General features: G+C 43.7%; 1 protein-coding gene across 3 annotated transcripts; it reads left to right on the top strand.

The window, feature by feature from the left end:
• The first annotated feature begins 1,074 nt into the window (after positions 1-1,074).
• LOC108710356 (transforming growth factor-beta receptor type 3-like protein) lies at positions 1,075-12,724 on the top strand. Of its 3 annotated transcripts, none has more exons than XM_041587185.1 (10): positions 1,075-1,385; positions 4,316-4,355; positions 4,537-4,621; positions 7,632-7,756; positions 9,718-9,855; positions 10,319-10,615; positions 11,079-11,217; positions 11,306-11,338; positions 11,688-11,798; positions 11,899-12,724. In XM_041587185.1, the coding sequence occupies exons 1-10, from the start codon at positions 1,375-1,377 to the stop codon at positions 11,955-11,957; spliced, it is 1,038 nt and encodes a 345-aa protein (XP_041443119.1). In that variant the 5' UTR covers positions 1,075-1,374; the 3' UTR covers positions 11,958-12,724. The 3 variants fall into 3 exon arrangements, with proteins under 3 accessions (XP_041443119.1, XP_041443120.1, XP_041443118.1); XM_041587186.1 differs by having other exon boundaries at positions 1,076-1,441; XM_041587184.1 differs by lacking the exon at positions 1,075-1,385 and adding an exon at positions 3,833-4,131.
• Positions 12,725-13,697: the final 973 nt, after the last annotated feature.

The raw sequence follows: 13,697 nt of genomic DNA, 5'->3' as shown, positions 1-13,697 counted from the left end.
GACCTATCCTTCATAAAGCCATGCTGAATGCTGCTCATAATGCCATTCACCAGGACATATTTGGGAATGTGATCCCTTTACAAACCTTCACATCCCATAACTTCCTTTGTGCACTTAATGATTGAACTAATAGTTTCAGCAGTAGTTGTAGAAGAGGCATCAATGGTTCATCTCAGCACAGGTAGTGCACTAGCTATTCAGTGGTGCTCCCAGATGATGTTCATTACCCCGAGCCCTAACACACTGAAGCCCCTACTCTGGCAGATGTCACCTGGGGAATATTAACCCCACTACAATAGAACTGCTCTTGCTTACTTGGCTTGACTTACTTACTCTGTTTGGTTGTACTGAGCTTGCTAACCTCATTCACGGGCTACGATACCCTGGCTTCACTAAAGACCGACATTTGATGCTGACGCCTACTTCCAAAACAGGCCCTATGGCAGATTCTCCTCATGCTAAGGTGGAGTCTGGAAAGACAGAATATATGATTCCTCCCCTACACTAGGAAACAAGAACTGGTTATCTACCCATCGCTGGTGGGCAATACTTCAGGGTACTGGTTCCTGAGTGGTAGTGCAGGACCCCCAAACTATTTTACCCATGAGCCAAATATAAAGGGAGTTGAGGAGCAACACAAGAATGAACAAAGTTCCTGGGGGTGCCAAATAATGTGATTGGGTATTTGGTAGCCCCTATGTGGCCTGGCAGCCTACAGGAGATTCTGTTCGTCAGTACATCTGGTTTTTATACAACTAAAACTTGTCTCCAAGCCTGGAATTCAAAAATAAGCACCTGCTTTGAAGCCATTGGAAGAAACATCCAAGGGGTTGGTGAGCAACTTGTTGCTCATGAGTTGGGGATCACTTATGTGTATAAATTGATTTTAATTACTTTGTCCTTGGCGTTTACAACACACGCTCTTACTTTCCTGATTGGACAGAGAAAAGGCACATTTGTTTATATATAACATACATGATTATCAGAGCCATCTGTATGGATCTCCCCCTGCTAAAGTCCCTAAATAAGTCTGCAATGCCATTCTGGGAAAGATCAGATTGTTCCATTGAAAAGAAGATGCAACCGAGCGTGAAACTGGACGCCTTTTTATACGTCCTAATCTATATTTTTATTAATGGATAGTCAGCTTGATCCATCTACCTGTTCTCTTGCCCCATCCACGTGAAGAAGGGCCGGCTCAACCCAGTCTTGTTATTGTTATTCTCCAGGAGATCGGCTTTAGTGAAGCAGAAAGGGGAGGCGCTGTCTGTTTACGTTAACTTGGGAAGGTCAGGCTGATCCTGCTGGATAGCAAAGGCTTCTGGTTCCATGGGTGCCGCCTGATGCCCAACAACGAGGAAGAATAGGTGCTTTATGCATTTCTGGTGAGCATCCAAGTGTTTCTCTCTGTGCTGATGTCAGGACCTTGATATTATTGCAGGTTGGTATGCCGTCGGCTCATATCCTCCTATATATAGTGTGAGCGGAGTCTCTGAGCTGTATATACAGATGGCGCAAGCTATAATGGTGCAGTGTATATCAACAAGGTGCAACTGTTGCAAAGAAATACCCCAGGCTACAGTGGGAAATAGCATGTGCCATGTTAACGCTTGCTTTATCTATATTCCAGCTCCTTTAGGGTTCTTATCCAGGGGTTCAATGGGATATTTCACTGGATCCTAGAACTTTTTGATGGGAATTTTAAAGGAATTAAAAACGGAGTAAATAGACAGGCTGTGCAAAATAAAAAAATGTTTCTCATAAAATATATGTGAAGGAGGAGCAGTTCAGTGTAAAAATAAAAACTGTGTAAATAGACAGGCTGTGTAAAATAAATAATGTTTCTAATATAGTTAGTTAGCCAAAAATGTAATGTATAAAGACTGGAGTGACTGGATGACTAACATAATAGCCAGAACTTCCTGCTTTTCAGCTCTCTAACTCTGAGTTAGTCAGTGATTATAAGGGGGGCAAAATGGGACATAACTGTTGAGTGAGTTTGTACTTGATCCTCAGCATTCAGCTCAGATTCAAAAGCAACAGATATGACCCATGTGGCCCCCCCCCTCAAGTCACTGATTGGTTACTGCCTGGTAACCAATCAGTGGAAACCAAGAGAGCTGAAAAACAGGAAGTAGTGTTCTGGCTATTATGTTACACATCCAGTCACTCCAGCCTTTATACATTACATTTTTGGCTAACTAACTATATTAGATACATTTTTTATTTTGCACAGTCTATTTATTTACCCAGTTTTTATTTTTATACTGAACTGTTCCTTTAAAGCTCTGGAAGACTGAAAGAGACAACTTTTTGTTGACAGTTGAACAAGTCTTAGATTTTCTACAAATTTAAATATGTAAATTAGAATTTATTGTCCTCTCACTGTACACACAGAGGGTTGTGGGAGCACTACATGCTAATATAGATAAAGTACAAGGGCAGTGCAACTGGTCTGGCCAATTTAACCGCAAACTAAAGGGATTGATTAATGGACATTCCCTGGCCCAATGTTTCAGGGTCAGAACTGGGTGTAGGCAGAATAGGCAGGTGCCTCAGACACAACTGGGGGGTGGGGGGTTGAGGCAAGTAGTAGCAGTATCCCACATGAAATGTTTATTTGGAGAACAAAACAACTATAGATTTATCCAAAATTTTAAAAAATGAACCAAAAGGACAGTGCTAGGGATGTCGCCTTCTACTCCTACATAGATCGGGCAGGGGTGGGCGAATGACATCAGGGGGCAGGATGGGGGGGTGTGCCCATCACATTGTGGGAGCGGGGTCATGATGTGGTGATTGCCAATTGGTTGATCCCTACAACATTCATTTTAAAGCCCATTTTAAAGCTCCTCCTTTCTAAAGTGTTTTGTGCCATTGGACACTTCAGAGGGCAATAATAAGTAATGACACGAGAATATGCAATATTAATGGGAGATTATATTTAAAAGAATATATCGGTTAAAGTTTTACTGGGAGAACCCTAGAATCCCATGAATGGTACATTGATGAAATAAGTTGTGAGATGATACTCTTTGTTGAAAGTGTTGTTAAGCATAGGGTGGAGAAGTAACAAGCCATGACTAAGCACCTGAGGGGTGCAAAATGCGTAGGGTGGATGGAGATGCAGCTATATTTGTAACTTTTCTACCAATAAATTTATTTTTTAACTGAATATCTATGGTCTTGTGGATCCGTTTGAGTGCCGGTCAGCTCTGCTTCCTTATCTTGTGGGGAAGTAACGAGACCCCCTCAAACAGCCCGTAGTGTAGTGGAAAAATTCAAACCCGACCCTAACCTGCCCCCTCCCAACTCGCACCCAGCCTGGACCTCAATTCCCCTTCTATTTATAGACCGGCACCTGACCCACTTCATGATGATGTCACAAAAGTGACAAGTCATGCTTGTGTTGTTACATTTTAAAGTGTCTCATGGGTAAAAAAAAATTTGGGGGGACCCCTGTTCTAGAGTCCTGCAGCGGGTCGGGTACCTGCAAAAACCTGCGGTACCCTGCGGGTTGTGGGTAGAAGTTCCGAGTGGGGTATAGACGCGGGTGGGCAATTCTGCGGGTTGTGTGTCGGGCCGCGGGTCTTCTCAGCAGCGATTTTTACTCCTTTTTTTTTTTATCACACCTACTTGTGATGATGTCACTTTCGGTTTACAATGACAGCACTTCCTGGTTTACTCCTTTTTTTCTGATCACGCCTACTTGCGATGATGTCACTTCCAGTTTACAATGACAGCACTTCCTGATTCTTGATGGTCAGCGGGTCGCGGGAACAGGTTGCGGATAAGGTACTTACGGGTCAGGTCGGGTAGCGGGTCCAAACAGGTAAGAATGCGGGTTGCGTGTCCGGGTCGGGTCAGGTTCCAAAAAATGGACCCGCAAAGGACTCTACTCTGTTCTACTAATTCATTCTATGGGTTGACATTTGCCACTTGCTCTTAGAAACAGATACAAAGAACTATCGTATCTGCAGCATATTTTGGATAGGAAATACTATAATGAAGAACAAGTGATACACTTCCCCAGACCAGACACCTGACAATATATACTGTACATTTTTTAATGCATTATTCTGTGTTATTTTTCCCAGTATTTGCAAGGACAGCTGATCCCTGTGGTTACAGGTACATGAGTTATTGTGTCTTGTGGAGGTGAAGGATATATGCGCCGCGCCAGTTGGGAAGGGGAAAGGGATGAAGGGCAGAGACAATGCCGTGCTCTTCTGAATGGGGTGAAGGCTGCACTGGAATGGCTGGGGGATTAAAGCAATCCTCTGTAATCTGAACTTTCTCTCTTCTCTATATAAAGGAAAGATCAGCTGGAGAGCAACACATCTCTGCTTGGACAGGTAACTGGAACTATCCAAGGGCTAATGGTGCAGTTGTAGGATTTGTGGCCTTTGTTAGAGATGAAGGGTGTCAGGCCCAGGGTGTACCTGCCAATCCAGCCCTAGTGAATCTGTATCTTTCTGTATTAGTTCTTTCTGTTAACAGTTGCAGTTGGTAAGTGTGTCCTTTCTTTCTCTGCAGGACAATCCAGTTTCTCATCGTCCCAGCCAATGCGCGTGGCCCGAGATGTATCTCCTGTTCTACATGTGTGCAGGACTGGCGGCAGGTGGGTATCTGTGCAACGCAGACATTGGATTTTGGGATCACGTGTCCTGATCAGAAGCCCTGCCCACTGTATAATGTTGTTATGTGATTGGTGGTGATATTGGGCAAGAAGGGCGGGTATATATTAGTGGATGATGTGAGTGCACAGTGAGATTAGACTTTATACTGTGGGGATGCTGAGACATGTGTTACTAACTGATGAGCTGAGTGGGGTAAGCAGGGTGTGAGGGCCATATTACCAAATACTTGTCCTGTATGTGTATATCAGAATCAGACTGTCAGTGCTCAGTCATTCCACAGTTTTCCATACACCTGACCCAACCTACCCAACTCATCGACCTACTTCTCAACCCTCCTTATAGTCTCTTTTCCTCCATCCTTCTTCGGTGCTTAGTCCTCCTTTGTCCCTTAACCCCAGGATTGCTCAGATGGGATAGGGTTAGGCCCAGGGGTGTATTTATATTAAGGCACTGAGGGTAGGGTTGCCACCTGATTCAAAAATTCAAAGATATATTTCCAGTCAATTCTCAAAGTTAAAAAATCACTTTTTATTCATCATAAATATTAAAAAAGTAGGCATACAGACCAACCGATACTCCGCCCTGGCCTGGTATTTTACCAGCGTGGCCAGTAAAAATGATGCATTATGTCAATGTTATTAATAGGAAAAAACATCAAGAATATAGGAAGGCCGGTATTTTTTTCCATAAAAGGTGGCAACCCTAACTGAGGGTGACTACGAATTTATTTTTTAAAGCACCAGAAACAGCAAAAACATTTTTTAAAAATTCGCTAGTATGCTACGAAAAAAAGACGCCAACTCATAATAAAAACGTTACAGTCGCTTAGTCTTTATTAATAAATATCTTACAGAAACTCCGCTTGCGCTCCTCTTCGGAAAAGGTGATCGGCGATCCATTGTGCGGCGCTCCATTTCTCCTCCCTGCCTTCTTTATAGGAGATAACCAGGGAGGAGAAATCGGGCGCCGCACGATGGATTGTTGCCCTGTCGAGGAGCGCAAGCGGAGTTTCGGTGATTTAGTTCTTAATAAAGACTTAGCGACATCACTTCCGCAACGTGAGTGTGTTTGACATCACTTGCATGTAAGGTTGCCACCTTTTCTGGAAAAAAATACCGGCCTTCCTATATATTTATCTTTTTTCCCTATTAATAACATTGGGATCAACCATCATTTTACCGGCCAGGCCAGTAAAATACCGGCCAGGTGGCAATCCTACTTGTGCTGACATCACACGCACAGCGCAGGGGGTGTGTTTCGGTCCGCTGCTTAGGGTGGTATCGGACCTAAATACAGCCCTGGTTAGGCAGGGCCACTATCTGAAGGAGTACAGTAGTCCCGGGCCCGATAGAGTTAGAATTTAAATGGGGACTCAGCTGTGCTGCATTTTCCTAATTAGCTGGGCCCCCCCTTGAGTGAAAGCGATGTAGCAGAAGCTGCCGAACAAGAGCCAAAGCCACCAAAGACCCAAATCCATCAAAAGGAGCAGAAGCTGCCGAGGAAGCTGCCATTGCAGAGAGAATTAAGAAGATCAGACTCGTGAGTTTCCCTGAACACCAATGTTTTTTCATCAAACCCCTGGTCACCAATGTTTTTTTTAAATGTAAGGCCTTGACCACCAATATTTTTTTTTTAGATCTTCTGTGGGGTCCCTGACCATCAATGGGGAATGGCTGGCCACCAATGTTTATGGGGGGGGGGGCCTGGAGCGGGCCAGTGGCGGGGAAGGGCAAGGCCAGGGGACCCAGAAAAGGTAGTTGGCAAGGCCCCGTGATTTCTGATGGTGGCCCTGGGTTTAGACATTTAGATCTGTTGGAGGGGGGCTAAGCACAGACATGGAGAGTAGGTTGCAGAGAACTGTTTATTCCACAACAGGTAACACCTAAAGAAGAACTAAACCCTAAAGTTTAAAAACACCTACCCTACATAGACCCCCGTCCCTCCTCCCCCCAAGCCTAAGTGTTACCCCGGGCAAATGCCCATAAGTCTTTACTTACACCTCAGTGCAGATTCTGTCCAGCGAAGTTCACGGTGCCATCTTCTTCTCTGGTAATCTTCGGGAAGTAAGTGCTGAAACTCGCAAAAATTGTCAAAGTGCCGGGCTCATTCCGAAGATTACCGGTGTCTGAAGATGCCGCCCGTGAACTCTGCAGGACAGAATCTGCACAGAGGGGTAAGTAAAGATTTAGGGGCATTTGCCCGAGGTAACACTTGGGCTGGGGTGGAGAAGGGAGGGGGGTGTATGTAGGGTAGGGTTTTTAACTTTAGGGTTTAGTTCTCCATTAAATATACTATTGGTTGACAACTGAATTGAACTGTTGATGCAATTATTTCCTAATGGGTCTGCTGAAAACCCATTCCTTGGCCTGGGTGGTAAATATTTGGATCGGTCTGATTGGGGAAAGCACAAACGTAGTCAAATTGGGAAAGTATTGGCTTATTTGGTGTCAGGCAATAATTGCAGAAGAGTTTCAAGGCTTTCTAAATCCCTCAGAGTGCCAGTGTTTAGAAGAAGGCAGGGGCATCTGGTGGGGTTCTTGATCCAGGAGACAACGTTCCTCTGTTCTTTAGTTTAACATTGACTTATATCTGCTGTTTGGGGAATAACAAATGAACATACATTCAGCTGTATGTGCTGAAACAGAGTCATTGTGTGTGTTTAGTAGGAGATTTTCTATGAAGGCTCATATTTCTGACTCCAGCCCCGCCAGACGCTCTGCTCAGAGGAGGGGGCAATGCTCTGCTAATCCTCTTGCTCTGCTGCCCAGGGACACTAGATATGACTGTTACCTGGGACCTTGAAATGGGAACAAAATCTGCCTTACTGGTGACTATGTGAATATCAGTGTTTGCTGCACCAGCCGGGGCGAGAGATCTACTGCACACGTTCATGTGTTCTATCTGTTTGCTGAATACTTTCATAGATGATATTTATTGCCTACAAGTGCTGTCATAAAAACAGAGCAGCTTTGTGTTTTCTTCCATTCCCAGCTCCTCCTCCTTGGGTCAATATTGAAGTCCCTCAGGCTCTGCAGCTTTCAGAGACTCCGCACCTTGCCAAATCCTCTGTCATGTGTCACCACGACAAGATGGCCGCCATCCCACAGGGTGATGATGTGAGTGCAGTGAGTTAAGAATTGTTTCCACCAACCTTCTAGAGTTTTCTTTACTTTTCAACTAAATAGCCTTTAGCCAGGCTCTGCCTCTTGACAAGACAGTCTGGGGTCGGCTCCCTGGTTTTGTTATTGGGCTTTAAATAGGCCATAGACGCCCCACTAACCAAGGGGGTCCCTCTGAAAACTGAACTGCAATGGGAAGGAACCAATGCACAAGACTGTTCACTTTCGTTTTTTCCATAGTAAGTAAACATGGTGTGTATGGCAATATACCAGATGGGTTTGTGTATTTTATATCAAAGTAGGTCTATTGTACAGGGAGTGTTTTGACTACTGCTGTTCTCAGGCAACAAAAAGTGGGATAAACATCCCTGACTAGAGGAAGACCGTTATTTAAAGGGATTATGTCAAAGGAAAACCATTTTTTTTCAAAATGAATCAGTTAATAGTGCTGCCCCAGCAGAATTCTGCACTGAAATCCATTTTTTAGGGCAGAGACACGCTCAGATTCGGGGAGATTTAGTCGTCCGGCGATAAATCGCCTCTTCTTCGGGGTAACTAATCTTCCAGAACCGCCTCCCGCAGATCATTTATATTTAATCTTGAAACCTGATATGGGGCTAGACATGTTGTTAGTTTGCCATGTACCCTCAGTCATGTGACTTGTTCTTTGATAACTTAATTCACTCTTTGCTGCTGCACTGCAAATTGGAGTGATATCACCCCCCCCTCCCCCAGTAGCCGATCAGCAGAACAATGGGAAGGTAATAAGATAACAGCTCCCTGACACAAGATAGCAGCTCCCTGGTATATATGAGAACAGCACTCATTAGTAAAAATCCAAGTCCCACTGTGACTCCTTCAGTTTTTGATTAAGTAGGAGAAACAATAGCTTATCTGAAAGCAGTTTCATTGTGCAGCACTGGCTCTTTCTGAAAGCACATGCCCAGGCAAAATGACCTGAGATGGAGCCTACACACCAATATTACAACTAAAAAAATACACTTGGTTCACAAATTAAATTTTATATTGTAGAGTGAATTATTTGCCACCAAATAATGTTGTTGACTTACCTTCCAAATGTTAATCATGTGGATCCTGGACTGCCTGGTGTCCCCATGGTGCAGTTATGCCTTTCAGTGCATTTTGCTCTTGTTACACATGTATCTAGCACCCTGCATAGGGTTGACATGTATTGGAAAACATTCATCTTATCTTTCTCTACTGCTAACATCATGAGCTTTAAAATACTAGCCAGGTGTTGACTGTTTAGATATTAATTATATAAGGCTAGGGCCAGATGAGTTGGATCTCAACCTGCAGAGGTATAAGCCGATCTGGAAGCATTTCAGCGCAGCATGCAAAATCTTGCGTTTTTGCAAAAATCACCACATCAGCCTGCACCCGAGTGGAGGCAATGTTTCAGGTGCAGCTGCATCGGGCAGAAGTGGAGAAGCAGGTTCTTAGCCTGTGTTTCTCTGCAGGCAGAGATCTGACTCATCTGGCCATACACAATAAGAATATTTGGCCCCAGGGTCAAATGATTGGATTACAACAGAGAGGATGGATGCAGACGGGTGGTAGAACTGCATCAACTAGCCAATGTGGTCCTCGATCACAGGAAAAATAAACCTGCCCGATCAATATTAGGCCAATTTTTGGCCTGATATCGATCGGGGTAACCCATCAGAAGCCCCACGCGGCAGATAAGATGCCAATTCGGTCTATAGGACCAATATCGGCAGCTTTAATCTTCCCGAGTATTTAGTCTTTAGTCTACTGCCCACTGGAAATCCTATAGCAGCCATGTGCATTCATACAAGTGTAGGAGTAACAATGCAGTGGACTATCCCATAAGATGTATTCATCTGTTTGTTTCCAGTGAGAAGTGAGTCTACGTATATGAATGCAAGTATTTAAAGTAGAGTAAGGACAAACTTTTTGCTTTCCATCTGTGTTAGTCACCCTGCAAGTCTCGCCTTGGGTTAGAGCACTCCCTTAGAGCCAGTGTTGCCAAGATGCAGGTCCGTGGCCCAGCCGTACACTGTGAGCGCGGAGGAGTGTGCAGCGTCACCATGGGGAGCAGAGTCCAGGTCGAGGTAAGATCAGTATCTACAGTATCTTATCCTCTCCAATGTCCTAAAGAAGGTTATGCAACAATGATACTGGGGGACTATTGACAGAAATCTATTTATTTGGCCATATGTAACAAGTGAAGCAGGATTAATTAAATGCGTAAAGTACACCAAGATTAATATGATGCACAATATTTTGGGGCAGTGTGGATTCTTTTTGCCTGTTTTGCCTACTGCAATGGCACAAGGGGAGATTTGTTGCCTGCGGTATAAATGGTGTACCACAGGCAACCAACACTCGAAAATACTTTCCAACTAGCAATATTGGAAACCACTGGTGAGAAAACATACACAATGCTTTGTTTTCTCAAGTTGCTTGAAGTTTCCTGGTGAGGCCTAGAAGTTCCATACTTATGAAACAACATTATTTTATAGCCTGTTGGTCTCATGAAAAACAGCTAAAATGTCTCTTCACGTTTCTCCACAGGTATCACTTGCATCTGCTCCTCCATATCTTGGCTTATTCCTCTCCTTGTGTGCCCTCTCTCCATCTTCTGATCCTTTCAACCACTCCCAGCAACCACTACTTGCAAATGGCTGTCCTTTGAAGCCAGATGTTTCTCTTTTCCTGACTCCACCCACACCTTGCTACACGCCTGCGAAGAACTTCAGTTTCAGGCTTGGGCCCTTCTACAACCACTCCATACAGTTCTTGCATTGCCACGTGGCATTTTGTGTGCAAGACCCTTCCCTGTGCCGCGATGGAGGCACCAATATTCCAAAGGTATATGAAAACGGCAGTTTCTGCTGAAAGCAGCAAACTGGTAATCTCATTACAGATTTCTAGTGATTGGATCAAATGCCAGAACTCTTCTATTTATCTCTTCCTTCCCTTATACGTATACAGTTTAGCATTTATATAATCTGGGCCAAAGTCTCCATACTACTGCCCACCTATAGTAACATTCTCTTAATACATGGCCCTAACTCCAGCTGCAAGCCTTCCCTTTGCCAGTGAAATCATGATGGGCATACATGGCATGGCAATTTAGTATGTACATTGCCAAACTGGATCTCTGGGCAGAACATTACATGGCCAATTTGTCCTGTGTCAAAAAGTTGGACCCAAAAGGTCAGCAGGGTGGTTGCAAATTATAAAAAAAAGGGCCATATTTACCCCAGGAATTCAAAAATGCTTAATCTTAAATGTGATCATGATATATGTCTCTTTAACACACCCCTGCCAGTGCCCCATCCCAGATGGAACCTGCTCCAGCATTTCTCCTCCATTATTGAAGACGATGGCCCATTATGTTCGTACAGTCACGCAGCCGTTGATTGTTACTATTCCTGTAGCATCTAATTCTCTTCTGCAACCCAGGGCAGGTAAGGGGGCCGATGCAAGACCTTCTGAAACAAGAGAAAAATATCTGTAGTGCTGTTTGCTCATTTTGTTATTTCTGTTGGTATGCAGGCCACAAGACAGCACCACTACCTACTCATGCTGGTGAGTCGTATAAAACCAGTGAGCTTCTATTCTTCTTTTTCCTACTATAAAGCTTATAGAACAAGCCTTTAACCCCACCATAACCTTCATATCTTTAAAAGCTCCTTCTGCTCTTCCATAGCAACTGCGACCATGTTAAACACTTATAACTGGAAGTTTGATTGAGATGTATCAGATGCACTTTAGGGGCTCTTAACTCAGCCGTAAGATGCCAATAACAATTCCGTCACGCTTTTTCTCAGCTTTGGTTCCTTGTGTAGTTCATAAGGTTTCAGGTATCTATTTGTATGCGAAGAATCAATATAGTAAGAATTAAAGTAAGAATTCTCTACATTCTCTTGTAATGCAGAGCCAGGGGTGCAAGGTGTAAGCATAGCAGCTGCTGTTGGCGTTACACTCTGTTCCTTTGTCATTGGAGTGATGCTGACTGCTGGACTCTGGCTTATTCACAGCAAGACAGGTAAAAGTCTAATTGCATTGGAAATCTGGGTAAAAAAAGTTAAATTGTGGGAGGAAAACATGGCAGATTTATTAGTAAATATGCACTTTGTGTTTTGTAGCTCCTGCATCTCCAGTGAAATGTGGAGCCACTCAAGAACTTCAGGCATCATGTATCTAACTCTGTTCAGCAAGAAGCTTCAGAGGAGTCCGCTATCATGTTATCAATAAGCTTCTCTGCACTCTCTAATAAATCATAATGGCAGTTTTCCCGTTCCTTTCCATGATAGTGATCCTTAGTTGATCGATTTGCTTGGTCTGTCGCCCCAATTCTTTAGTGATCTGCATCACGAATTATTACAATTATCATACGCACATTCTCTTTCCTTCTATCAGTCCGGTGGCAAATATATTGTAGTTATTCTGACCCTCTATTGTAAAATTCAAAGAAGTCACTGAGGCGTTCCGTGACCACTACAAATTGTCTTAAGACTACTGCTGCCTACATCAGGGTCAAAGTTCATTTGAAGTAAATGCTTTTTAACTTCAACTGTTCATATTTCTTATGAGGCCAGTCTGGTATCAAGCTGAATGCCAGCTGATATCTTGAGCTCTCTACTCTCTGTCTGAAATGTTCTGAATTCCCAAACAACGTTGGTGATAGCAGCAAGCAGACACACAGGTTCCCATTTGGTCGGTGTTGATAACACTTATGCAGTCCATAAATCCGAGGTGGACCTAAAGAAGGCACAGGCAGGACCACTGGTTGGAAAACAAAAAAGGGGACGAGCAAGAAAGACTTCATGCAGCACATTCCGAGGAGGACCTACAACTCATCGGCTTTGGGTGGGAAAGTATTCAGTCGGACACAATGAGAGACGCTTTATTAGTAGAAGAGTGTGAATGTCTTTATTAATACAAGTATTGTGATACTATACAGAATGTTAACATTTGCTGTGAGTCTCCTTTTTCTGAGTAACATGGGTGACCTGTCAATACCGCAGTATCTTCTATGACCCTTTATACCACCCTAAAATGCACCATACTACATCTAAATCGGATACTCGGCATGAGTCACTCATGTGAATTACTGCATTACAACATCAATAAAACCCATTAAGGGTGATTTGAGCATCAGTCTAAAAAGTCTTAAAAAAAAAAAGGTCTCAGTAACGTTTACCAGGAAATCATACAAATAAAAGTGCTTAATGTATGCGATATGGCACGTTTGTGATACAAAGGCAGACAAGATCTGTGGTTTGTTGCTTGAGTTCTACTGTTAGACAAGCGCTCAGAATTGCACCGTTACGCCCTCCACTGTTGTACAGCAGCAACGCCATTACATGTTCCTCTAAGGCACCAGCAGAGGCCAATGTCGCGAAAAGAATCAAAGTGCTTCAACAATGGAAAACAACATCTGGAGCGAATGCAGAGTGGGGGCATACAATAGATAGAAGGTGGGATGGCAACAGGTGCAAATACAATAGGGGTCATTTGCCATGAACTAAGGGGGTCATGCACTTACATTGACTAGGAAAATGTCTTCTGCAGTTCGTGCTCTGCACTATTGAGTTGCCCCTATAAGCATGTGACAGGCCGCATCCCCCACCACTCCCCAACCTCTCTGTTCTATTGCAAGCCCCACTACTGCCCCTCCAATGATATCAGTGAGGGGGCGGATCGGGCACCGGTTTCTAAATAGGATCAACGCAGGGGGCCGGGAAGTGGTTTATCACCCATAAACTTGCCTTACATTGCGTATACCAGTTACTGGTCTGCTATGGCCAATCACACGCATCATACCACCTAACCAACCAGCAGTAGCCTTGAAGGATAAGTAAACCTTTAAACTAACAGAATATAAAATTGACAAGGGGGCTATTCTAAGAAATTTTGTAATTTCCATTCATTATTTATTTTC

Source organism: Xenopus laevis, chromosome 3L (genome assembly GCF_017654675.1).
Source record: "Xenopus laevis strain J_2021 chromosome 3L, Xenopus_laevis_v10.1, whole genome shotgun sequence".
Classification (NCBI taxonomy): domain Eukaryota; kingdom Metazoa; phylum Chordata; class Amphibia; order Anura; family Pipidae; genus Xenopus; species Xenopus laevis.
This window is presented reverse-complemented; position numbering and strand designations above follow the sequence as displayed.